Source organism: Hippopotamus amphibius, chromosome 17 (assembly GCF_030028045.1).
Source record: "Hippopotamus amphibius kiboko isolate mHipAmp2 chromosome 17, mHipAmp2.hap2, whole genome shotgun sequence".
Taxonomy (NCBI): domain Eukaryota; kingdom Metazoa; phylum Chordata; class Mammalia; order Artiodactyla; family Hippopotamidae; genus Hippopotamus; species Hippopotamus amphibius.
The window spans coordinates 14,369,318-14,393,474 of NC_080202.1; the positions used below are offsets into that span (position 1 = coordinate 14,369,318).

At 52.1% G+C, this 24,157-nt stretch overlaps 1 protein-coding gene across 2 annotated transcripts in view; it reads right to left on the reverse strand.

Moving 5' to 3' along the window:
- The window catches only part of ABR (ABR activator of RhoGEF and GTPase), a 176,676-nt gene that overhangs the window by 110,310 nt on the left and 42,209 nt on the right, over positions 1 to 24,157 (reverse strand). The window contains exon 1 of one of the 2 annotated variants that reach the window (XM_057714643.1): positions 22,373 to 22,673. The exons of the other annotated variant lie outside the window; for it this stretch is intronic. Within the exon in view, the coding sequence (XP_057570626.1) occupies positions 22,373 to 22,433 (61 nt within the window). The 5' untranslated portion in view covers positions 22,434 to 22,673. Of the gene's footprint in view, positions 1 to 22,372; positions 22,674 to 24,157 lie in introns of those variants that run through there. 2 annotated transcript variants of the gene reach the window in all.

The window sequence follows — 24,157 nt, forward strand, 5'->3', positions numbered from 1 at the left end:
GGCTCCCGCTCCAGCCTACCAGGCGGGGCTGATGCAATTCTCAGGCAGTGAGCAACTCCAATTCAGCTCACACCGCTCTGCTCCCACTCGGGGGCGGGCAAGTGGGGAGACCAACTGAAGAGGGAGGAGACGGGCACACACTCTACAGACATCTCTGCTCTCCCCCAGTTCTGCTTCCAGGGATCTAAGGAAGGAAGAAGTGGATTCCCCTCCCGGGTCCCTAACAAATGTAATGTCACTGCAGTGACTGCCACTTGAGGAAGATTCATCTCCAAAGCCTTAGGAGATCTGGAGGGGCAGGGGACACACTGTACCATGGGCCTCTCTACTATTATGTGGCCCCTTCTTCCTTCTGAGCTGGCACCCCATCAGCGAAGCATCCCAGATTCCCTCAGCTCACAGGCAGCCTCGCCCTGTAGAATTCAACAGGTACAACTTTACAGTTCTCTGCTCAATTGCGTTCTCTGCCTGAGCTGCACTAAAGCACCCATACACCCAGAACTCCCTGCAAGCTAGACTGTCCCCATGGTACCAGGGAGCCCCATCCTCCCAGCTCTCCATCCCACTCCACAAGGGTCTCTGGCTGCCCTGGGGAGTCTTATTCACTGGCTGGAGTCAATGTGAGACAACAGTTCTACACCAAGGACATACCGGCCAAGAGCCACTCGACCTCTTAAAGCACACAAGTCCCCCAACCAGAAGGAACAAGCCCTTAGAAAGGAGGGTCAAGTCACCCACTCACACACACACACGCACACACATACAGGATACAGGGAAGGAAGCCACATTAGGATGAGAGCCTGGAGATGCTAGTGGTCCTCTCTAGCCTCCCCGCGCCTACCCATGGATGCAGGCTTCCCTCCCAAGGCCGTTGTCCTGGTGAAGATGCCTCTAGTGCCAGGAATGCTTCTCTCCTGCAGGCCCGCTTCCTTCCATCCCAACGGCCACTTCCTGCCGTCTGCTCCCTCCTACCTGGCCTGCATCAAGGGCATCCACCCAATCAGGATCTGGGCCTTGGCACAAACAGTCCCTGCTCTGGGACCTTGCACCCTGCTCTGGGAGGAGATGTGCAGGCGTGCAGATGGGGGGAGGGAAAGCACGTCTCCATGGCACCCTCCCCTGCATGCCCTCAAGGGCCGGTCACACTGGGCTCTCCCACTGGTCACCCTGACAGATGCGGGAATTGATTACCTCCAGGGACCACCGGGAGAAGGCGCTCAGCTGTGGGATGTCCCGTTAACGCTTCCTGCGGGAGCTTCCAGGACTGCCGAGAGCAGATGGGCAGAGACAGTAAACTGTTAGAGATGGAGGTGGCTCTCCAGATATACAGATCAATGAAGTAGACTTGAGAATCCAGAAATAAACACATCTATGTATGGTCGGCTGATTTTTGACAAGGGCGCCAAGACCATGCGATGGTTTTTTCAACAAATGGTGCTAAGGCAACTAGATTTCCACCCATAAAAGAATGAAGCTGGGCCCTTACTTCACACCACATACAGAAATTAACTCCAAATGGACCGAAGATCTGTAAAACTCTTAGAAAAAAACAGGGGTAAAGCTCATGACCTTGGATTTGGCTAAGGATTCTGAGATATGACAACAAAATCACAAACAAAATAAAACATAGATAAACTGGACATCATCAAAATTAAAAACTTTTGTGCTTCAAAGGACACCATCAAGACAGTGAAAAGACAACCCACAGAACAGAGGAAATCTGCAAATCATATAAAAGTCCCCTACATGCGAACCTTCAAGTTGCAAACTTTCAAAGATGCGAATGTGCCCCTGTATGTCAGCTGTTGTACTGTACTACTGTACTTTTCAAGGTACTGTACTGTAAGATTAAAAATGTTTTACTTTTTCTGTTTGTTTTTTATGTATTATTTGTGTGAAAAGTATTATAAACCTATTACAGTACAGTACTACATAGCTAATAGTGTCAGTTGGGTACCTAGGCTAACTTTGTTGGACTTAAGAACAAATGAGGGGCTTCCCTTGTGGCACAGTGGTTAAGAATCTGCCTGCCAATGCAGGGGACACGGTTCGATCCCTGCGCCAGGAAGATCCCACATGCCGCGGAGCAACTAAGCCTGTACGCCACAACTACTGAGCCTGCGCTTTAGAGCCCATGAGCCACAACTATTGAGCCCATGTGCTGCAACTACTGAAGCCCACGCGCCTAGAGCCTGTGCTCCACAACAAGAGAAGCCACAGCAATGAGCAGCCCGCGGACCGCAATGAAGAGTAGCCCCCACTTACCGCAACTGAAAGAAAGCCCGCGCACAATGAGACCCAACACAGCCAATAAAATAAATAAATAAATAAATTTATATATAAAAAAAAAGAACAAATGGGACTTACGAACGCGCTCACGGAAGGGAACTCGTTCGTATGCAGGGGACGTACTGTATTTGATAAGGGACTTGTAGCTAGACTATATAAAGAAATCTACAACTCCACAATAAAAAGACACATAACCCAACTTAACCAAAAAATAGACAAAGGATCCGAACAGACTTTTCCCCAAGCAAGGTAAACACAGCTTCCCTTCATTTGATTGACAGATATCTGACGTATACCTACTATGTGCCAAGCACTGTGCCAGGCAATAGGGACACAACTGGGAGGCAAAGCAGATTCCGCCTCAGCCCTCAGGAGGCTTACACCAGTGGATAGACAGTACACATTTACCACGTGCCTGGTACATGTAGTAATGCGCTCAGTCCCCACAGTGAGGGAGGTTCTCTGAGAGCTCCCAATTTATGGATGAGAAAATTTAGGCACAGAGAGGTTAGGTAACTAGCTCAAGATCACTCAGCTAGTAAATGGTGGGGCTGAGATTCACACCCAGTGTAGTCTTCTCCAGGGTCCATGCTCTGAACAATTACATGATACTGAACATTATTAGAAGTGATTCCTTCTACTGGGAGTGAGAGAAGGCTGCTTGAGGGAGGTGATGTGAACTGGGTTTGAAGGTCTTTATCGGGCAAGCAAATTAGGGAATGAGGCTTGGCAGAGGCACAGAGGGAAGAAGCAACGCAGAGTTTGAGAAACACTCGGGTGGGGGAGGGTCAGCAGTACTAAAGTAGGTTTAAGTGCAAGGTGAAGGGTGGGGAGAGTGATGTGGCTGGAGAAGGCTATGCTGGGCAGCGGGACTCCTCCCTCCCACGGGACAATGGGGGCCATGGAAGGGTTTTCAAGAGGAGGGGGACCTGATCTGATTCTGGTTTGGGGATGCCCTAAGGTGGCTGGGAGAGGGTTCCAAGGGAAGGCAGGTGGTCTGGCTGACGAACTGTGGAGGGCTGGGGAGAAATGATGACCTGGGTGTGTGTGGTGGACAACAGCGTACTGGGAGCATCCCACACCACCCTCCACCTCACTGCATCCATGTCTGTAACAAGAATGGGGGGGGGGTGTAGATGGGTATAGAGGGCATCTGCTGGCCATCAAGGGGCAGAAGAAGTGCTCATTGAGGGGCATAACATGTCTTAAGTCCAGATGACCCCTAGCCTGGACTCCAACGTGAACCTCATTGAAAACAATGGGAGCCCTGTGGGGACCTGAATGAAGACACCCACCCCACCCTTCCAACACCAGAGGGAAGGCAAGTATTCTAAGGTGCACACACTCTGTAAGGGGGGTGCCCAGGCCTCTGGCTGCAGTGGGCTTGTGAGTGGAGCAGTGCCAAAAAATGAGCCTTTGCTGAGAGGGAACCTGGGGCCAGGTGGCTGCCCCCTCCACATGGGGTCACCGTGAGAAAATAAACCTCTTTTTATGTTTGAAAAAAAAAAAGAGCCATCTCCTGAGTATCAGGTTGGTAAGCAGGTAGAAGGTGAAGCCAGCTGCTATACTAAAAGCTTATGTGCATTATTTATTTAATCTTATTAACAAGTATGTGGTGAGTTCTAATATTGCTCCCATTTTGCAGATGAGTAAAGAGAGGCACAGGAAGGTCAAATAACTTGCTCATGGCTACATGGCTAATTAATAGTGGAGCTGAGATCTGAATACAGGTAGCCTGCGTGCAGAACCAGCTCTTCTATCCACCTCCAACTTCCTTTTAAGTAGGTGTTTTGACCTCTTCCCAACATAGCCACTGTGCCCAGAGATGCTAACAAAGAATTAGATAGGTTTCAGCCCTTATGCAGAACTGGGCTCAGTAGTAATAACAGCAGCCCACACTTACACAGTAAATTAACTCATGTTACCCTCACATCACCCCATGAAGTAGGTACTACAGTGTTATATCCCCATTTTACAGATGAGGAAACTGAGACACAGAGAAGTCACATGTCTTGCCCAAGGTCACAGAGCCTCTGAGTAGCTAAGCTTGGAATCCAGACAGTCTGATTCTAGACACTACCCTCTCTTGCTACCCGACTAAATCAGTAACACTACAGCGCACACATTTCTAACATGCCCCAGGGTCTGGTCCCTCAGGCCATGGCCCATGAGATGCAGGAAGTACAAGGGCAAGGCCACAGCTAGAACATCCCCAGCAGGAGTGGGGAGAAGCCAACAGCCAGGACAGATGGAAGGATGAGAACCAGCAGGCACCATGGTCTGGTGCGAGGGGTGTGCGGGCAGACAGCCCCAGGGGAGCAGCAGGGCCATGCCCTGGACCTGCCTGATAGGCACAGAACCACAGGGCCACCACACCAGACACGTGAGGGGGGGCTTCAACCTACTGCAGGTGGACCCGTTAGTGGATCATACAATCAGTTTGGCAGGTCACCTTTACAATGGATTGAAAAGGAGCATCTCACATACTAAAGGAAGATGGTTTTATGAAGCTAATTCAGATATATATATACACACACATATATACGGTGTGTGAGTTATGTTGCAGTATAAAATGGTTTTCCTACTAAGGATTTTGTCCGAAAATGTAGAAGTACCATTGTTACCACTAAATAAGCTGTAGTTTATTCCTATCATGGAATTCCACGCAGCTTTGACAATGAATAATCTGGAGCTACAGGCAAGAACAAAGACAAATCTCAAAAACATAATTTTAAGCAGAAAAAGGCAAGTCACAGAAAAATACTTCTACCTTTAGTCTGTTTATATAAATTGCAGGCAAAACTACATTTACATTATTCAGGAACACATACCTATATAGTAAAACTCTAAAGAAAAGGAGGGAATGATTAACACAAAATTCAGGATGGTGGTTCACCTCTGTCTATAGTGGGTGGGGGGCAGTGAGGGTGAGTATGATGGATTGAACTGTGCTCCCCCAACATACACTGGAGTCTTGATCTCTAATACCTCAGAATGTGACTTATTTGGAAACATGGTCATCATAGAGCAGGGGAACCGACCCTGCTGACACCTTGATTTCAGATTTCTTATCTCCAGAACTGTGAGACAATAAGCCCCTGCAATTTAAGTCCCCCTACTTGGCAGTGCTTTGCATTAGCAAATAAACAGTGAGGCGCAGAGCAGCTTCTCAGGACTGGCGATGGTCTCTTGAAGTTTAATGGAGGGCAAATGGATGTTTGTCTTGTAGGTCTTTATTAAATCAAACCCAGACGTTTTATATGCTCTTTCATATATATGATACATTTCAAATATAAAATAGAAATAAAAACCAGGATGGGGTAGTCCAACAATTACATTTTATAGTGTAGGGCACAGAGGACCTGCCTAAGTTCATACAGCCAGGGAGTGGCTGAGCTAGGGGAAGAGTCCTGGTCTTCTGCCTCCCAGGTCAGTGAAGGCCACCATCACAGTCATGGCCTAGAAGTACCCAGAAAAGGCTGAATTCTGTTCAGAGTCCTCTGGGAATGAGCAGGGACCCTTCACTCTTTCATGCCTTGGATCTATCCATGGCAGTCTGGTAAAGCCAATGGTCCCTTCCCTAAGAATGTTTTGAAATGCACTAAATAATACATAGAATTACAAAAGAAACTGGTTATGTTAAAATGCTATTCTAGCCATGGGGACTCTGGTGAGTCAGAGAGAATTAACTGATACAGTAAGCATTTAATAAAAGTTAGCGATAGTTATTACTGTTAATATTAGGAGCCGCTCCCATGTCCTTAGGCCTGGGTCAGTGATTCAGAGGGAGACTCAGGGACCCACAGCCCAGAGCCTGGGTACCACTGCAGGGCCTGGACCCAGCTGAGGGATGAAGGATGCTGCTAGGTCCTCCAAGCTCCCCCCACATGGCTGGCTAATAGTAATGACGGCATCCATTCTCCTCTGAACCCCAGTGAGGTACATTTCACAGCAGGGAGGCTCATTAATTGACTTGCTTGATGCCATATGAACATTAAGCAGGGGCTCTGGAATGCAAATCCAGGCTTTTGCAATTCTGCAATTTCTTGTTCCTTTATCCAAATGTCCTTTGGAGATGAGAGGCTCCCCAGCCAAAGTGAGAACGTGTAAGACTCATCCTGTGGGGGGTACCCAGTGAGTGTTTACCAATAATAACAATTATCCCTTACTCTGGTATTAAATGATGCGATGAACACACGTCATCACCATTCATCATCTTAGCTGACTTTTACAACCACCCCAGGACACACACGAGGCAGGTATTGCTAACCTTTCCTTTGCAAATGGGGAAAGATTTCGAGAGCGTGATTTTACCCGGACACAGGCTAGTGTCCAGCTCCCCTCCAGGTCCATTCTCCCTGCGTCTCCACCCGGTTTTCTGCCCCAGCAGGAAATCACAGGAAGGGTGGGGTGCAAGGCTGGGATATTTCTCCCCGTAGCTCCTCCCTGTGGGCCACCCAGGCTGTCTGCTTCCCCTGAAGGTTGCAGCTGCTGCCGGGAAGCCGCCCGTGTGGCCTCTGCATCTCCAGGTGTGGGAACCCCCCCACCCTGTCCATATTTCAGTCATAGTCTCATTACAAGCTCTCCCCAAACTCCCCAGGCTGGGTGAGCCATCTGTTTCTTGCTGGACCCTGATAGATGCGGCAGCTAAGTAACCAGGCTGGGGACTCTGGTCTCCAGACGACTGAACCAGGGCCTCTCTGAACCTGCCAACAAGCACCTATTGAATAGTCCCCTGGGGACATGGGGGGAAGGGACAGGGAGAAAAAGAAGATGGCAGAGACATGGGAGCAGGTGGGAGCAGAGGCAATAGGCAAAGCTCTAGGGCAACAGGCAAACTTCTCTTTGAATTCACTGGAGTGAAGCTTCAGAAAATGGGGAAAGACCACGACACTGAGAAGCTGGGCCTGGGGGAGGCCTGTGGTGGGAAAAGAGGTTGGATTCTGGGCTTCGGGCCAAGCAGAATCTCTAGTGCTACCTACAAAGCGTTCTGGAAACGGATCTCCGGTCACAAGCTGGGACAGGGCCGGACAGTTCCTTTCAACAGCAGGCACTTCTGCACTGCTCCTCCTGGAGGGGGCAGGGGTGAGGACAGGTGGGCACGTGATGCCCTTGAGAGAGGGGAGCTGCGGGCACCTGATCCTCACCTTGTCTCAAAGAGCCAGCCAAGACTCTACTGGTTTTTAGAACTTCTTTCCAATTCATCCCCACTTTGGCACCAGCATCCGGGGTGGTGCTGGGACATAGGGCCGTTCCAGGCTTCCATCGTGCTCTGGCCTCCAGCCTGGACTCCACCTGGAGCGCACAGTCGGGCTGCGTGACCAGACCCTGGGCCACAGAGAAGAGCAAGGAGGAAGGCTCACCTCGGGGGGTGGGGCAGTGGCAGGCAGATTGTCCTCCTTCTCCTTTTAGGTATTCTTCTAGTCCTCCATAGCTTATGCATTCATTTTATAAAAGGAAAAACATTCTATCCTGGAGAACCATGAAGAATCTCAAGGAGAAGAGGACATCACATTGCGACACAGTTACTTGTGAACTAATAAGACTGAAAAAGACCTGGATTAGGGTTTGCAGGACCTCAGGGATGAGCTGGAGGGTCTTTCACTTGGTGACGGGCTGGCACATGGCCAGTACCTCCGTGACATTCAGGGGTGGTGGGCAGGAAGAGATAAACCCCAGCGTGAGCTCCTCATGCCTGGCTGAACCCTCTCTCTTTGCAAAGATCTCGGGGGAACCAGGAAGTCACAGCTCCCTCTGGGAGCGTGCTGTGTTATCATCTGCTTTGTGAAACCATCCCTGTAGGTTTCCATGTCCTTGACCTTAAAGAAACTTTACATCCTTCACTGTGGCAGTTGCTAGGCAAGATACAGCGTAATGTCCTATTTAACACCAAGAACACAGGGGCCAGATTGCTTGGGTTCATATCCAGCTCATCACTTACTAGCTATGTAACCTTGAGCAAGTTATTGACCTAACTGGTGCCTCTGTGTTCTCATCTGTAAAGTGGAGATAAGTGTCTTCTTCATAGGATTATTGTGAAGAGTAAGGGGATTAATATACAGAAAGTGCTTAGAACAGCGTGGGACACATAGCTAGTGCTAGGTAAGTGACAGCTACTATTATTGGCATTTTTCCATTAATCACTCATTATTTTTTGTGTCAACTCTATAAAAACAATCTCAATATTTCTGTGACTACCCCACAGAAGTGTCTCATCAGCTTGTCCACTGGGGTCAGGGGTGGCACAGAGGAGAGAAGAAAGTAATGAAACGAGCAAGGAACATTTAAGGGGGGTCCCTTGCTAAGTGTTACACACAATACACCCCATTTAAGCTAGCGGTAGGGACACCACATAAACTGCAAGACACCCAGTACAATCTGAACTTCGGATGAGTAACAAGTTTTTAGTGTAAGTATGCCCCCAATATTACATAGGATATACTTATGCTAAAAGAAGTATTCATTGTTTAACTACACTTCAAACCTAACTAGGCATCCTGTATTTTTATTTGCCAAAAAATCTGGCAACTCTCTTGGTGGGGTTGGTAAGGTTGTTCCCATTTTATAGATGAGAAAAATGAAGCTCAAAGCGGTGAAGTAAATTGCCCAAGGTAACTGTCTGAGCGAGTATTCAAGGGCTCTGTTCCCCATCAGCAGCAGGCTGTTTTCCTCCAGCTGCTCTGCTCTCAGAAGGGGGGACAGGCCTAGAGCCAGAGACACAGCTCTCCATCATCTGCCTGCAACCAGAACGTGCTCCCCAGCCCCCGGGGCCGGAGCCTGAATGCAGGAAGAGATATATCTTTTTCACAGAGAGAGGGGGCTACTGCTCCCCAAAAGCAGTGCACCAGGGAGCCTTCCTGCAGGGGAGGAAGTGGCGGGGAGGAGGTCCCCGTGAAGGCTGCAGAAAGCCAGGGCGGGTCCGCACCTCTTCCGGGAGCTGCCCCTGCCTGGGGCTGAAATCTGGAGGCAAAAAAGCCCAGGAGAAAACTCAGGAAGCACCAAAGGAAACTTCTCCGGAAGTCCTGAAATATTTCCACAGCTAGGAGAGAAAAGTTTAAAGTGAAAGCAGCTATGGGCTGGCCTCTCAGAGCCCAGGGCATGACCACAGTGTCCCGGTAGCCCCAGCCCAGGTCACAGGGCCCCCTCCACAGAGCTCACACAGATGGCCTGGCCTCCCGGTCTCTAAGGAATGCCTTACATGCTCCAGTTGGCTCTCCCAGACTCCAAGCTGGGGCTTCACTTCAGTCATTCTCAGCTCTATTTTTACTCAAAGGTGACAAGAAACAATGAATGTTCAAAGCAGGACAATTAAGTCACCTGAAGCCACGCCTCTGCAGGGCCAGGGACCATGGCTGACCTTTGCTGGGAGCAGGGACAGGAAAGGGGTCCAGGAACCTCTGGAGGGCTTCTCTCCAGAGCCAGGAGTCTAGAGCCCACTCCCCAGTATGTAACTTCCCAGGAAGGTACCATTCAGCTTCATCCTCACCTTGCCAAGAAAGGCCAAAGCACATTCCTCCAGGCAAAGTAACGGCATGTGCAAAAAGCACCATACTCTGCCTGGGGATGGTGGGTCTGGGGAGCCATGAAGAATTCAGTGTGGCTGCAGGTGGGGAGTGTGGTAGAGAGAGCCAGGAGGTGAGGCTGGAGATGGTTGGAAACAGTGTCTGAAAAGCTCCCTCCCATGCTGTACTAAGGAGTTTAGATTTTATCCTCTAGGAAGGAGGGAGGTGGGAAGGTGCTAGACTAGTGAATGATGGAATCAGATCCTCCAGGAAGGCTTGAGGAATTCAAGGCCTTCCTTCTGAATGATTATCACCTGGGGGCTTGTTAGAAACAGGAAACAGGAGGCCCTGGCCCAGACCTGCTGGACCAGAATCTGCACCCACAAGATGCTTCAGCAGATTCATATGTCTAGGTGAGGCCCTGAGTCACAGCTGGGGCAGAGAAACGGTCACTGGTTTGACCTCTCCAATAGCCTTTTCTGACTGCCCTTCTGCCCTCCTCATGCTCAGCTCTACTGCCTCCTTGCATCCTCCCTGCTCTGTGACTGTCTTAGGCGGCTCTTGTGCTAGAACAATGCAGCCCCCAGAACATCCTTCTCTTCATACCCCCTCACCAACCACAAAGCATTTCCAAGTTCCCACACGCTCAGGGCCAAGGCAGACAGATGCATGCAATGGGTAAGAGTCAGTCCCCAAATCGAACTGGGTGTTCAGAAAAGCTTTGCAAATACACAGATGCCAGGGCCAACCCCAGGTTCTCATGCCAAGGGCTCCGGCATCTGAGCACTTTTGCTGAGGAGCACAGGCTGGGACATCACACAGACCTGGGTTCAGAGCCCAGCTCAGCTTTTCCTAGGCTGTGTGACCTTAGGAAACCTGTTTACCCTCTTTAGAATCCTGGGGGGGAAAAAGTCTCCTCATCCATAAAAGTGGATAAAAATAGTTGAGACCTCCGCGGGGGGGGGGGGTAGAGATTAAATGGGACATTGTTTGTCAAGTGCTTAAGGACAGTGTCTGGCACCCTATAAATGGCAGCCTTTGTTATTCTTCTTTGTGCCTCTAAGGAGTTTAGAGTCTGGCAGAGAAGAAACAACAGGCACAAAGCCTCCGTAAGTAAACACTACAAAACAATAGATAAGAGAGAGCTCAATGAGCAGGCAGTGTTCGGGTTCTGAGCTGGGGTGCTCACCAAGGCCAGTGCTATCATAGGCACAGGGGCTTCCTGGAGGTGGTGGTAACTTGAGCTGAGGCTTGAGTGCAGCGGTTGGCTGCGGAAGAGTGAGGGGTGTCAGTGGCTGGAGCAGGGGCGCGTGCCAGGATGCTGGCAAACCCGAACGGCTAGTGAGAGGCGTCCCCCAGCACGGGGGATCTTGAAGGCGGTTTGGATCGGACGTGGAAAGAAAACGCCTCACTGAAAGTTTCTGGGCAAAAGAGAGGCGGATGGAAGTAGGTTTAGTGTAGTCACAGCCAACTGGATGGGAAGTGAAGTGGTGTCTCAGGTTAGGCAGGGGGCCTGAGGATGCTTCGGTGTCCACACCAAGGGCCTGGCGGCGGTGGACAGGTCCTCAGGCAAGAAATAGCTCTTCATCAAAGGTGCGTCCCATCCCTTCTTTCCAGGGAGCAGGAGACAGAACAAGGTCCTGCTTTGGGTCTCTGAAGGTTGTGTACCCAAAGACGGCACACGGTGCCCACGGACCCACCCAGGTCAGAAGCTGCCACAGGGTCTGCAAAATGTCTGCAGACCAAATGCAAGAGAAAATGGCCCTTCCCAAGGCTGGGTGGCACACCAGCTGGTCTCTCATTAACCCTCTCAATGATGCACTAGAAAATTAACAACTAAGGCTTTCTGCTCCATTAACACCAAAGTTGGCTCTTGGCGTTGGGGGCAGTGAGGGTGGGGGAGTGGGACAGGTTTTGTCTAGACAGGAACTCATAAAAGCCAGATGCCTAGGCTTCTGCCACTCAGGAAGGGGTGGGCAGAGGGGACCTGGTGTGTCCCCCATGGCGGGTACCCCCCATGGTGAAGTCCCCAGCAGAGGCCAATCACAGTAGCCACTCCCTCTTCTTATCCTTAAAATGAGGGTAACAACCTTTTACAGGTTTACCATGAGAATTAAATGAGATTGTGAATGTGAGAACACTTGTTCAGGTGTGATACCCACTAAGTGTCCCATCAGTTGCTTTGTTATTTTTATTTTTATTGGGAAACAGAAGGGTCTGACTTGGTTCGGGGTCTGCAGTCCGCCCCCTTGGAGATGGAATAAAGGACCCAGGAGCCCTGCTACCCAAACTGTGGTCCCTAGACCGTCAGCAGCAGCACTGGCATCACCTGGGAGCTTGCTAGAACACAGAACCTCAGGCCTCATCCCAGTCCTACTAAAAGAGAATCTGCATCTTAACAAGATACCCAGGCCATTAACATGCACAACAGAGTCTGAGATTCTGCTCTAGCATATTTAGTCCTAGGAGAAAACCATCTTCTCCCCTCTCCTCTCCCACCTCAGGAAATAGGGGGCCCAGGACTCGGGCGGATAGCAGTAGAGTATACTGACGCCGCAGGGCCCTTTGATTAGCACCTGCTCGCTTGCACGGCTGCATTAAAACACACCAGGGCACATGTTGAGAAAATTACTCCCTTCTTGATTCCTTTCAATCTTTCCTGCTACTGTTTGGTACTAGTATGACATCTATTCTCTATTTCCTTCCCTTTAAACAGAGACACAGGAGGCTCAGACCTAGAGCCTTCCGAGGGCAACAGTGTATAACTAGAATTAATAACACTGTTGAGTGTTTGGTGCATTTATTTGCAAGGAAACTTTTTATTTATTGCAAAAGATACAGATTTTCCATTCATTTCCTTTCTAAGTAAATGATATTTAAAACAATGAGTCAAACTGAAGAAAAACAGTTAAGTCCATAATAACAGAAGTGTGTGAATCTGGCAAAAATCACAACAGTGGTAGATAAATTACGGCAGTTTGGTAAATTATTATTCCTTACAATTCACAAGAGCCCTCTGAGATCAGCTTGTCTACTTTTTTCATATTGCAGGTCATGAAATCAATGTAATAGGTCATGACCAGCACTTCGTGGGTTTGTTTTTAATGGAGTGGAATGGAATGGAATAGACTAGAAGGGCATAAAATTATGAGTACATTGCAAATGTGATAAAACGGTAAGTACTATCCCATAAACTTTTGTTTCAGTTTGTGTGTGTCCGGGCTCACAGTGTAAAATGTCTGTTTCTGTACGGGTTGTAGTCCAAAGCGTTCGCAAGTCTCTCATGTCGTCCACTCTCCCTTTGGTAGGTGCCCCTGGCCTCTGCTAACTTAATTCCAATAGGGAGGAGGTGACTCCTTTGGCCAGGCCACCCATGAGCAAGCGTCAAGGTCCCACCACAGCTCTCTGGCTCCTCTCTCACGACAGAACTGACAACAGTAGCCCCTGCCACAAGTTATTAAACAGATACTTCCCGGCCCTGCTGAGGTGAGCAAAGACTCAGGCAGCTGCACAGAAAGAAGTGTGGAGATACACTAGCATGAAAACATGTCATTTTGGGGAAATTTTCTGGTGGCGCAGTGGTTAAGAATCCTCCTGCCAATGCAGGGGACACAGGTTTGAGCCCTGGTCTGGGAAGATCCCACATGCTGCAGAGCAACTAAGCCCAACTAAGCACCACAACTACTGAGGCCCACGTGCCTAGAGCCCATGCTCCGCAACAAGAGAAGTCACCGCAATGAGTAGCCAGCGCACCACAACGAAGCGTAGCCCCCACTCTCTGCAACTACAGAAAGCCCATGTGCAGCAACAAAGACCCAACGCAGCCAAAAATAAATTAATCAATTAACATTAAAAAAATGTCATTTTTGGAGGGACAGGATCCCCATCACCAGGATCGGCTCTCCTGGCCCTCTCAAGCCTCCCAGGCTTGGGCAGCCCTGTTTCATTGGTCTTCCCTGAAAGATGTCTTTTCCCTTGAAGAGCGGTGATAGAGAAGGAGAAGGAGGCCCGGGGGAAAGGCAGAAAGAACAGGAGGAAGCTCTGGGTGGGGGAGGGGATAGAGTTCACCACAGGGTAGCACTTGAAGGATGGACTTGTCAAGGCTGAGCCTCTGGTCCAGTTGCATCCTGAACCCACAGGGAGGACAGAAGCACACCAGGGCAGCAGGAGGAAGAAGGCTGGGATAGCAATTTCAAGGTGGTGGGAGGAAGGGGTCAGGAGTACCTAAGGCCCTAGGGGTAGCTGATATTTCACATTTGCCCCTCTATGAACAGATGAGCGAGTCAAGGGGAAGCTTCATGGATCCCTACACCCTACCAAACAGGACTTCCTAAAAATGCCTGCACACTCAGAGAAGGAAGTAAGCTGCCAGTGACATTTTGAGCAGCAAAGGAGAAGGAAGAGAATGAACTTCTGGCACCCCCTCCCCTCCCCCACATCCCCACTTTTATCCTCCTGATTTGGTTGTCAGCTCGGGGCAGGCTTTCACCCCCTCTGTCATACCCAAAACTCTCCACACACACACACCCTTTGTGCAACAAGCCCTCCCATCTTATTTTAGCTTTTCTGGCTCCAGCCAAAGAGGGGTCTGCTAAGGTGGAAGGCCCCAGGCACAGGCTGCCCCCAGGGGCCCGAACTCTCGGCAGGGGGCTCTGGGTCTGCGCTGGAGCCACTCCACCATTAGCATGCTGTGCGCGGCTGAGCTCACATGCAGAAGCTGGATCTGTGGCCCAACCGGCCCTGGGCCCCGGCAAAGGACCTTGGTGCGCAGTGGCCTGATTTATGGCCGAGAGCTCGCTTTATTTCCCTTTGGAAACTGTGGAGGTGAATTTTAAAAGGCCTGAGATCAGAGCCAGCGTGCACGGGCTCTGCCAAGTCCTCTCTTCCTCTAGTCCCCACTTACTCATCTCTTGCCCTGCTCTGCTCTGGAAACTGGGCCTTAGCTGTACTCCACCCCTACCCCCAAAGTCTATTTTCTCTCCTTCCTCTTTATTTACTTTGGGGTTAACAAACAGTGCCTCTCGCCAATGATCCAGGGATGAGGTAACTCTGGGATATGGGCTCCAAGTACCCACGGGAGAGCTCCTTGGGATCACCCCTAGGAAGAGGCGGCCCAGCTGGCGGGCACTCACAGGGCACCCGGAGGCTGAGAGCTGCCCGAACACCATGGGGGGAGCCAAGACAGTCTCCACAGTTGTCATTCTACTTAGAGAGATGAACAGATCAATCAACCTCCACGAAATACCAGCTGCCATGAAAGGCAAGGGAGTGTGGGAGAAAGTGTGGATAAAAGTCAGGCCAACCCTGGGCTCAGTTCCTGGCTTGTACTCTACCTTTAGGATCTTGAATTAATTACTTACTGTCCCTGAGTCCCAGTTTCCTCCCTGTAAAATAGAGAGAATTCCTTCCTACCTCATAAGGTAGGGGCTGTTGAGGATTAGTGGTAACACGTGGGCAGTGCCCAGGACCGTGCTGACACGTAGTAGGTCCTCATCCGTGCTGGCTTAATTAAGATGGCTACTGCTGTTGGCAGTTGAATGGGCTATACATAGAGTTGGAGCCATTTGAGATCAGACCTGGCTCAAACCGGGAGACCTTCAGCACCAACTTAATCTCTCAGGGCCTCAGCTTCCTCATCCATAGAACAAGGGGATGAGAAAAGGTACCTTGGTTGGTTGTTAGGATAATGTAAGGAAATACCTAGCCCAGCATCCGGCACATAGTACAACTGGTTAAACGTGTTTTCTTCCATTCTTCCTAGACCAGATGGAAAAATCTAATTTCTATGAATTTGGTCGGACTAACGGGCCCACTGGGTGTGAGAGCCCCAAGGATGAGGTTTCTATGTACCTTTGCAGAGCTCTGACACATTTCCCGAAGAGGTCCCACTGCACAACTCCAGGGGTGCCATCACATAGAGCACACAGCCACCCAGATCCCAAACTTCTCAGAAAGGGACCTTTCTCATAAAGCTGTACCTTCAAGGGAGAAATTCACTCAGAAAGATGGACTATATGCTGACTTAGGCCCAGGGTAACTTGCAAGTGAACAGGGTGACCACAAGTGAGGAAATCAATTGCTGTTGTGGGTAGTAGCTATCCCCCAGCTAGGGAAATAACTAGGCTTAATTATACAACATCTTCATTCTCTGCAATCTTGGTCCATTAAACCCTTGTTGCCGGCCAGGAGGCAATGCCCAGGAGGAAGGGGTTAGCCCAGCATGCTAACAGGATCAGCCCTTCAATACCATGAAGGCAATTATGGCCACATCCTTCCCCGACAGCCCCGAGTAAACCCACAGATCCCTAGCCAATTGGGGGCTTTTCTAGGCAACACCAGCTCCACCGACACCCCAAGAAGGCCAAGAGGTGCGCTGCCTGGAGTGACAAGGACTCTGAGCTCCACTGACACTGGTCCGCCTGAAGCCTCCCTGCCGCCCAACCCCTCTGGAGACACAGCTCACCTGGGACAAAAGGCCTGACCACATCTGCCACGTCTGCCTGTGGTCTAGAGGGACATGAAAGCCTCAGGGGTGAGCGTGGAGGAAAGAGGGGAAGGGCACCGGACCCATTAGGTCATCACAGAGCCCACCCCATCTCCCGAAGACCACACCGACCCTGCCAGTTTCTATATGGCCAGGAAACCCCTATCGGTCTTTCGTCCCGCAGTGTGGTGGGGAAGGAAGGGCAGGCAGAGAAGACAGGAGTAAAGCACAGGGGCAGAAAACTGAGTGAGAGGCCCAAGGGAAGTCTGCACCTGGGGGAAGAGAACCGCCTGCCGCGTCCGCAGTGGGTCACGGCTGCGGCCGGCCCCACCTCCAAGGGCTCTTTGCCAAATGCCCTGGGCAGGGGGTAGGCTTGGGCCTCTATCCCCAACCCTCTTATGGGGGAGCATCCTACCGCTTGCCTGTTGCCCTGACTTCTTTCTTCTTCCCCATCCTGTAGGATCAGGATCTCACCAAGCTTCAGGGACAAGCAGATGCTGCCACTGCCAATCAGGGGCATCTACAGCTCCATCAGACTGTATCTTGCCCAAAGGAATGCACACGAGGGCCGACCAAGGCCACAGGTCAAAAAAAATCAGCCTCTCCTCTCCAGCCCCGGAGACAGGTAAGCCCGCAGGCCTCTCCCCCTAGGACTCGGTGGAAAGTGCCAAGACCCTGTAGGTAGCATGTGGGGGGAACTCCAAGCCCCACGGATCCCCTCAGCCTGCCAGAGCCAGCGACCCCACAGAGACAGACGGCGACAAGGCAGATGGCGACGTGGAGATGACAGGCCGCTGTCCTGAAGCTGCCTCCCTCCTGGTTTGCCCCAAAGGGCTCAAACTGAGCCAAACAGCTGCAGCGCCAACACTGGCGGTGAAGGCTCCCAATCACATCATCACAAGCCGTAGCAATGCGTGGGACTCCCTTGGGGGGTCTCCGACTCCACTACAAGCTACTACAATTACGAAATCCACACAGCCGGAACCTTGTGAATGGGCCAGCTCATGGGTTTCTGGGGTTGCGGGTGGAGTAAGGAGTTAAAGGAGCCGAGAACCCAGTTTTCCTTGCCCTCTCACGCTCCCTCACGCAACCAGAAATTACTTGGGCTTATTATGGCACGAGGCACGGGGCCAGGCACCAACTAAGAACCTGGTCCAACACTCTGTCCCTGCCCGTCCCCTCACACCCTTCCCAGTCCCTTCCAAACCCCTCTGCAAGGCTGCCGTGGATCCTTGCTCAGCGACGAAGGCCGTGAGGAGCTGGACAGCTGGGCAGTTCAATAGCACTCCTCATCTTCAAAGCATCTGAGAAACATTAACCAAATAATCCCCACAGCACCCACATGAGACATCATAGCCTCACTTTGCAGAGAAGTGTGTGTAAGGAAGGTACCAGCATCGCCCTCAGACCCAGAGAACAGCCCAAGTCTTCCACCCTATCCACCATCCCCCCATCTTCTACCCACCTAGCTAATTCTTCACAAATGTTCCTGTCATTCCCTCCTTTTTCCAAAGAACAGTAACAGCAGCAATCACAACAACAACAGAAAATTACATTTCTCTGAGTAGAAGACTTAATTCTTTTGCCAGGCCCACTTCTGGGACTCCAGCAGCCAGGTCAATTATGAACTGGGGTGGACACACAGGAATAAATGACTGGAGCTTAGTCACAGGACAAGAAAGCATCCATTTGCAGGTGTTCACTGGCACATCGGGCCAGTCTGATGGGTAAGAGAGTCACCCTGATCAAACCCACACCGACGGTCAGTAGCCTGGTCCTTGGTGTGGCTGATATAGGAATAAGGTGGGAAATTGAGGCCGGTTCATGATCATCTGGAGATGGGTTTGTATCCGCACTGCCCCAAATGGTTTCCTGGCCATTGACAGGGCACTGAGTCTGTAAGGGGCATAAAAACATCACCAGAGACTGAAATGTCCCTTGGAAATGTTGCTTGGGGTAACAGAAGTGAGCTCCAAAAGGCAGGTTCTAATAAAAACAGATGATCACGTTCTGCCTTCTATGAGGTCCAAATAACTGCAGGCTTTTGCTTGGCTTCATAGAGTCGGCATGTTGAGGCAAGAGCTAAATTGCCTGGGATGAAAAAAAGGCTGGAATGGCAAAGGAAGAGACCTTAAAGGTAGCCCTCAGTTCTCTATATCCTGAACATATAGTGAGAGATTTTCATCTCCATTCAGAGGGACAGAGAAAGGTTCAGAGCACCCCCCATTTTTGTTCTTCCATAGAATTTAATTTGATCCAACCTGATCTCGTGGTATAGAAGAAAATCAAGAGAAAGTGGTAAGTGTTTAGTGGAAAGAGTGGTGAGAGAAAGGCAGAGAGAAGGCAAAAAGAAGAACACAGGCAGAAAACACGTGCACAGAGAACCACACCAGCTCCAGGGAAAGAATTTAGGCAATGCACTGAGGGGCAAAGCTGACATTATTACGTTAATATAGGAAAATGAATGGTTCAGAGACAGGAAGTGGGGTGGCTGGAACCCTCATCTACCATGCTAGCTTACCAGGGGCAAAGACCCTGCTCCAGGGACTTCCCTGGTGGTACAGTGGTCAAGAACCTGCCTGATAATGCAGGGGACACAGGTTCGATTCCTGTTCCAGGAAGATCCCACATGCCGTGGAGCTACTAAGCTCATGTGCCACAACTGCTGAGCCTGCACTCTAGAACCTGCAAGCCACAATTACTGAGCCCGTGTGCCATAACTACTGAAGCCCCCGCAAGCCTAGAGCCTGTGGTCCACAACAAGAGAAGCCACGGCAATGAGAAGCCCGCGCACCACAATGAAGAGTAGCTCCCGCTCACCGCAACTAGAGAAAGCCCACGCGCAGCAATGAAGACCCAACACAGCAAAAAATAAATAAAAATAATAAATAAATCTTAAAAAAACAAAACAAAACAAACCCTGCTCCCATCAGTCCCAGATCACATGGGCAGCTGGGAGCCAACACATCTCCTTGAGTCAGACAGATCACCATTACTGCAGACCTTCAGGACTTCCACTACAGGGGAAAGAGGGGGTCTGCTGTCCAACCCTTATTAACTGGCCATCAGCCTGCAAAGGAAGTGTGTACAGATGCTAAAGCCAGAAAGAATGAGCTGATAACTCCAAAGGCAAGATGTGTGTGAGGGGAGGGGCTGGTTGGCAGTCTGGCCGCTTCGGTGCAGAGAATCACCAGCCTCAGTGAAATAAGACAGAGCCTTAATCCCCCCGCCCTGGCTCCAGGACCAGCCCTCAGTTCCTCCAAGAGACACAATGTCAAGTTAGGCTCAGTCACTGAGACCACTTACCCTGCTGGACCATTTTGGGGAGAACTCTGTGACAAAGAACTAGAGACAGATGTCCCCCATTCCGTGACATTTCAAGACCTTGAATAAGCACAGACATATTTAGGTGACACTCAGAGTCTTCCTCACCATCCTAGGGTATGATCTAAATTCCCAGCTTTGTCACTTACCAGTCATGTGACCCTTGGGCAATGATTTGAGCCTATTCAGCCTCTCTTCCTGTAAAAGGGAGACAGGACTACCTATCTTGCAGAATTGTGAGGTTTGGAGAGACTGGATGGAGAGTGCCGAGCACAGTGCCTGGCATATGGTAGGTCCTCAGGAGATGCTACTATCACTGCCACCAGGAGCAGTGCTTAGGAGGAGCCTCTATCACTGGGTCATTCACATCCCTAAGAAGTACACTGGCTACCCTGTGCCCTGGGTACTTCCCCTTTATAATTCCTGATGGATTTGGCTTTTGTGAGGACCTGCTACCCCTGTGAGCCTTGTAAGCAAATAGCTTCCCAAGAAGCAGAACTTCCTCTGGGAGCCACAAAACCATGCTGCCAGGCAAATGACAGCTCAAGTATTTGTTTTAATTTAGGCTCTTGTCAAGAGCAAACTTCATGGCTAACAGCCCAAACATGACTGCACAGCACCTCCCCAGGAAGCCTCATTCTACGGCTCTCCAATAAGCTGTTTGGAAGAAGGAGGCAAGGACTCCTCACATTGCTGCCAAGTTGGTGTCCCCCCTCCCCTCCATCCAGGCTGCCCCAGGAGCCCAGAGGCCAGGGCAGCAGCAGAAGGGAAGACAGCTCAGATGTCAGCCTGCCTGAGTCAGGCTGATTCACAGGCACCCCAAAAGAAGCCCTCTGTCTAATTCCCTTTTCCCATCCCACCTTCGTCTAGTGGGAAATTTCCAAAGCAGCCTCAGGCAATTCTGCTTCTTTGCTCCAGGTTGTGTATGTGTGTGAGGGGTAGGTGTTGAGGTGGGTTGGGGGGTGGCAGGAAAACTTGGAAATGATCAGTTGATAAGGTGGGGGAGTCTTCTTTAAGACAATGAAGAGAAAGCCAGAGACAGGTTTCCCTAGGATTCTGTGCTCTGGGAAATAGGGAAAGCAGTACTGGGTTTTGCAAAGAGCCAGAAATATTCAGGAACATAAGCTGTATGTGAATATGAAGTATTGTTATCAGTGTTACTTGCAAAAGCACAGCTAAGAGAAGGTCACTAATCCTCCCTTTGGGTCAGGAGCTGATCTGCAGCCAGGCTCGGAACAGATGTGTGCCCCCACTCAGGCAGACACATGTGCACACACATGCCACACAGCGGCCATGGGCCCTGACCTTCACCCAACGATGCTGGCCTCTGCAGGCGAAGGAGCAGATGGAGTGGCTAGGCTTGGTGCAGGACTGACACCCAGGGGATCCAGCTCTGCTCCTTTGATGTTGAAAAACCAAAGCAGAATGAACCATCACAAGGAGAGCTCCTGGCGGGGGAGGAAAGGAAGGGAAAAAGGATTGGGGGCGGGGGGGAGAGGAAAGGAAAGGAAACAGGATGGAGGAGGACGAGGGAGAAGAGAGAGGAGAAAAAAGTATGGGGAATGATGGGGACTCAAGGGGATGCAGAGGTCAGAGGCTGAGTACTGAGTACTGAGGACAGCCTCCAGGGCAAGACTTTGGGGTTCAAGGCATCACCTTGTCCACTCCCCCCACCACATGACTGTTAACAGGGAATTTAAGCCAGGTTAACCCTTAAAAAGTGTCCTTGTCCCATGGCATCCAGTGTCCAGAACCAGAACCTGGCTCCACCTGCCTCCCCCAACCCCTGCCCCTGCCTCAGGACTCTGAGCTAGGAGACCTAGCAAGAGAGAGTGGGAGGGTCCCACTGAAGCCATCACAGAGGGCGAAATGCACTTACTGCCTTCTTCAGGAGCCACCAGACCCTCTTCCTATACCACTGAAAGCCTGGGGAAGGTGTCTCAAGGAAGGGATGGTAGAAGCGCAGTGCTTTAGCCACCGAAGCAAGGCAGGGTGGGGGTGGGGGGTGGGGGCGCTCAAGGCTGGGCGCAGCCCCCAGAAGGTAAGAGTGATCAGTTACACATCCCCGGTGGCAGTGCAAGAGCAATCACATGATCGCGGCAGATTTGGGAGCGAGGGAGCGGGTGGAGACGCCAAGAAGATTTGTTTTTTTTCTTTTTTTGGCGGGGGGAGGGAAGGGAGGTGGGGGTGATGATGAGCCTGGCAGGAAGGACTACTGAGCTGGAGGTTTTCAGGTCCTTCATCCAAATGGCCCCCACGGAGATCCGCACCTACAGTCTCCCTTACCACACGACCCCACCCCCACCCCGAAACACACTGGCCTCAGGATGTCCCTGAGGTGGCAAACTCAGGCGCCAAGGACTTTACCAAAATGGCCTTTCTGCTTCAACGTGGACAGAAGAAGCAACCAGTCGGGGAGCGGAGGCAGCACCCTACAAGGGCTCTCCCTCCTCCCCAGGGTTGGGGAGTGCTCGGTTACACAACAGGTGGGAGAGGGGTGACACAGCCCTCCTGGCCCCGTCGGTCCACTGCACCCCCCCCCCTCCGGCTTGAAGTCCACTCTGGGGACCCCATGCGCGGCCGATCGCGGGGCCCCACGCCGCTCCCCCGCCTCCCGGCCCGCCGGGCACCTGGGCAGCCATGCCCGCAGCCCCCAGTCCGCGCCGGGCTCCCCCGACAAGCCCGGCATCGCCGGCCCCGGGGCCGTCGGGGCGCCGCGCGGGGCGCCGGGGCCCGTTCCCGCCCGGCCTCCCCGGCCCGAGCGCACACGTACTGCTGTAGAGGGTGTCGATCCAGGAGAGGCGCGGCAGGCCCCGGTGGCTGAGCGGCTCCATGCCCGCGGCTCCGCGCGGCTGCGGCGGCGGCGGCTCCGTCAGATCGGAAACCCGACCCTCATCGCACAACAAAGGAGGGAGGGCGCGGGCGGGAGGGGCGGCCGGCCCAGGAGGCCGAAGTTGCCGAGCGCGGGGTGGAGGCGGTGGGAGGCAGGGAAACAGGTAGCAGGGAGGAGCGAGCCGGAGCTGCCCGGGAGGAGGGGAGGGCGGGCGAGGGCCGGCGAGCGCCCCCCCGGGAGCCCTTCCGGCCCCTGCGGCCGCCACGAGCCCCGCTGCGGATCCCGGAGCGGCGGCCCCGCAGCCCGCCCGCCAACTAGCAACTTCCCGGGGCGGCGCGGCGCGCAGGGGCTGGGGGCGGGGGCCGCGACCAATCCGCGCGAGGCGCCCGCGCACCCTCCCCCGCCGCAGCACGCCTCCAGACCCGGGTGCGGGTGTGGGGAGCAGCCGGGGTGCCTGCGCGAGGGGGGCTCCAGCCGGAGACGGAGGAGTGCTCCGCTGGGGTCTCCGGGCTGCGGAGCAGGCCAGGGCTCCTCTTCCTCCCCTGACTGGGCTCGGCCAAATTCTGCCAACCCGCAGACTAGGTGCCGCGGGGAGACCTACGAGCCCGCAGGGGTGACATCACCTACCACCCCCGGATCTCTAAGCGCAGTTTCAGGGGCCAGTGCGGCTCCCAGTCCCCTCCCCTAGGCAAGCCTGGGGAGCGGCGCCGACGGGGTTAACGTCCTGCCCGCCCGCCCGCGGGAAGCCTTGGCTGCCCTGGCACTCTTTCCTTCCAAACCTTAACAGTGTCTCATCTATTTAAACACCCTTGACCTAAAACCCGGGCGGTCCCTGCCCTACACACCAGGGCGCTGCGGCTGGAGAAAGGCGGGAGGCCGGGGGTCGTCGAGGGGCTGTAGAGGACAAACTGGGTTACAGGAGAGACCCCAGGGTCCCCGATGGGTCCCCTCCAGGAGCCTTCTCTGGGGATCCCAGCCGCAGCCCATGTAAGGAGGAACACCATGCATGCCTAATCACAAGCTGGGGGAGGTCTGGGAGGTCAAGATGCCTCTGAGAACCGACCTTTAGAAACAAAATTCCTTCCAAGACCCCCCCCCCCCCGCCCCCATACACACACAAATCAGTGAAGAGGCTGCGGTGGGAGAGCTTTATACCTGCCCCCTGGGTGCAGGTTCTAAGGGACCCAAGGCAACCTGGCTGCTGATTTGGTCCTGCAGGCTTCCTAGGACCAAAGGACCCTGAAGAAGGGACTGGAGGGGAGGGAGGGTCAGGCTAGGGTAGTGGGGCTAAAGCTCCTTTCCTGAACCCAAGGGAAGGGAGGCAGCAGGCCCACAAGGAAACCCTGCACCGGCCCATTTTACCCCAGATAGTGAGGTTTCTGATAATGCAGCAGACCCTCCCATCCCTCATCCCCAAGCAGCTTTAAGGGCAAAGACTTCATGGCATGGGGCCCAGCTCAAGCGACAGGCCTACAAGGTGAAGCTCACCCTGTCCTCCATAGGGGGCAGTGTTGTCAGCATCCCCAGAGCATGGGGGGAGCGTGGGGGGTCATCATTTCAAACAACTACAGATCTAGTTCTTCTTAAAACAAAAAAATTAATAGAAGTATAGTTGATGTGCAATATTATATTAGTTTCAGATCTTGTTCTTAAGAGGAAAAGCAAACCATCACCCATGATGCTACAAGGAAGCCTGCACCCAGCCCCTGCAGCTGCTTAGGTAGC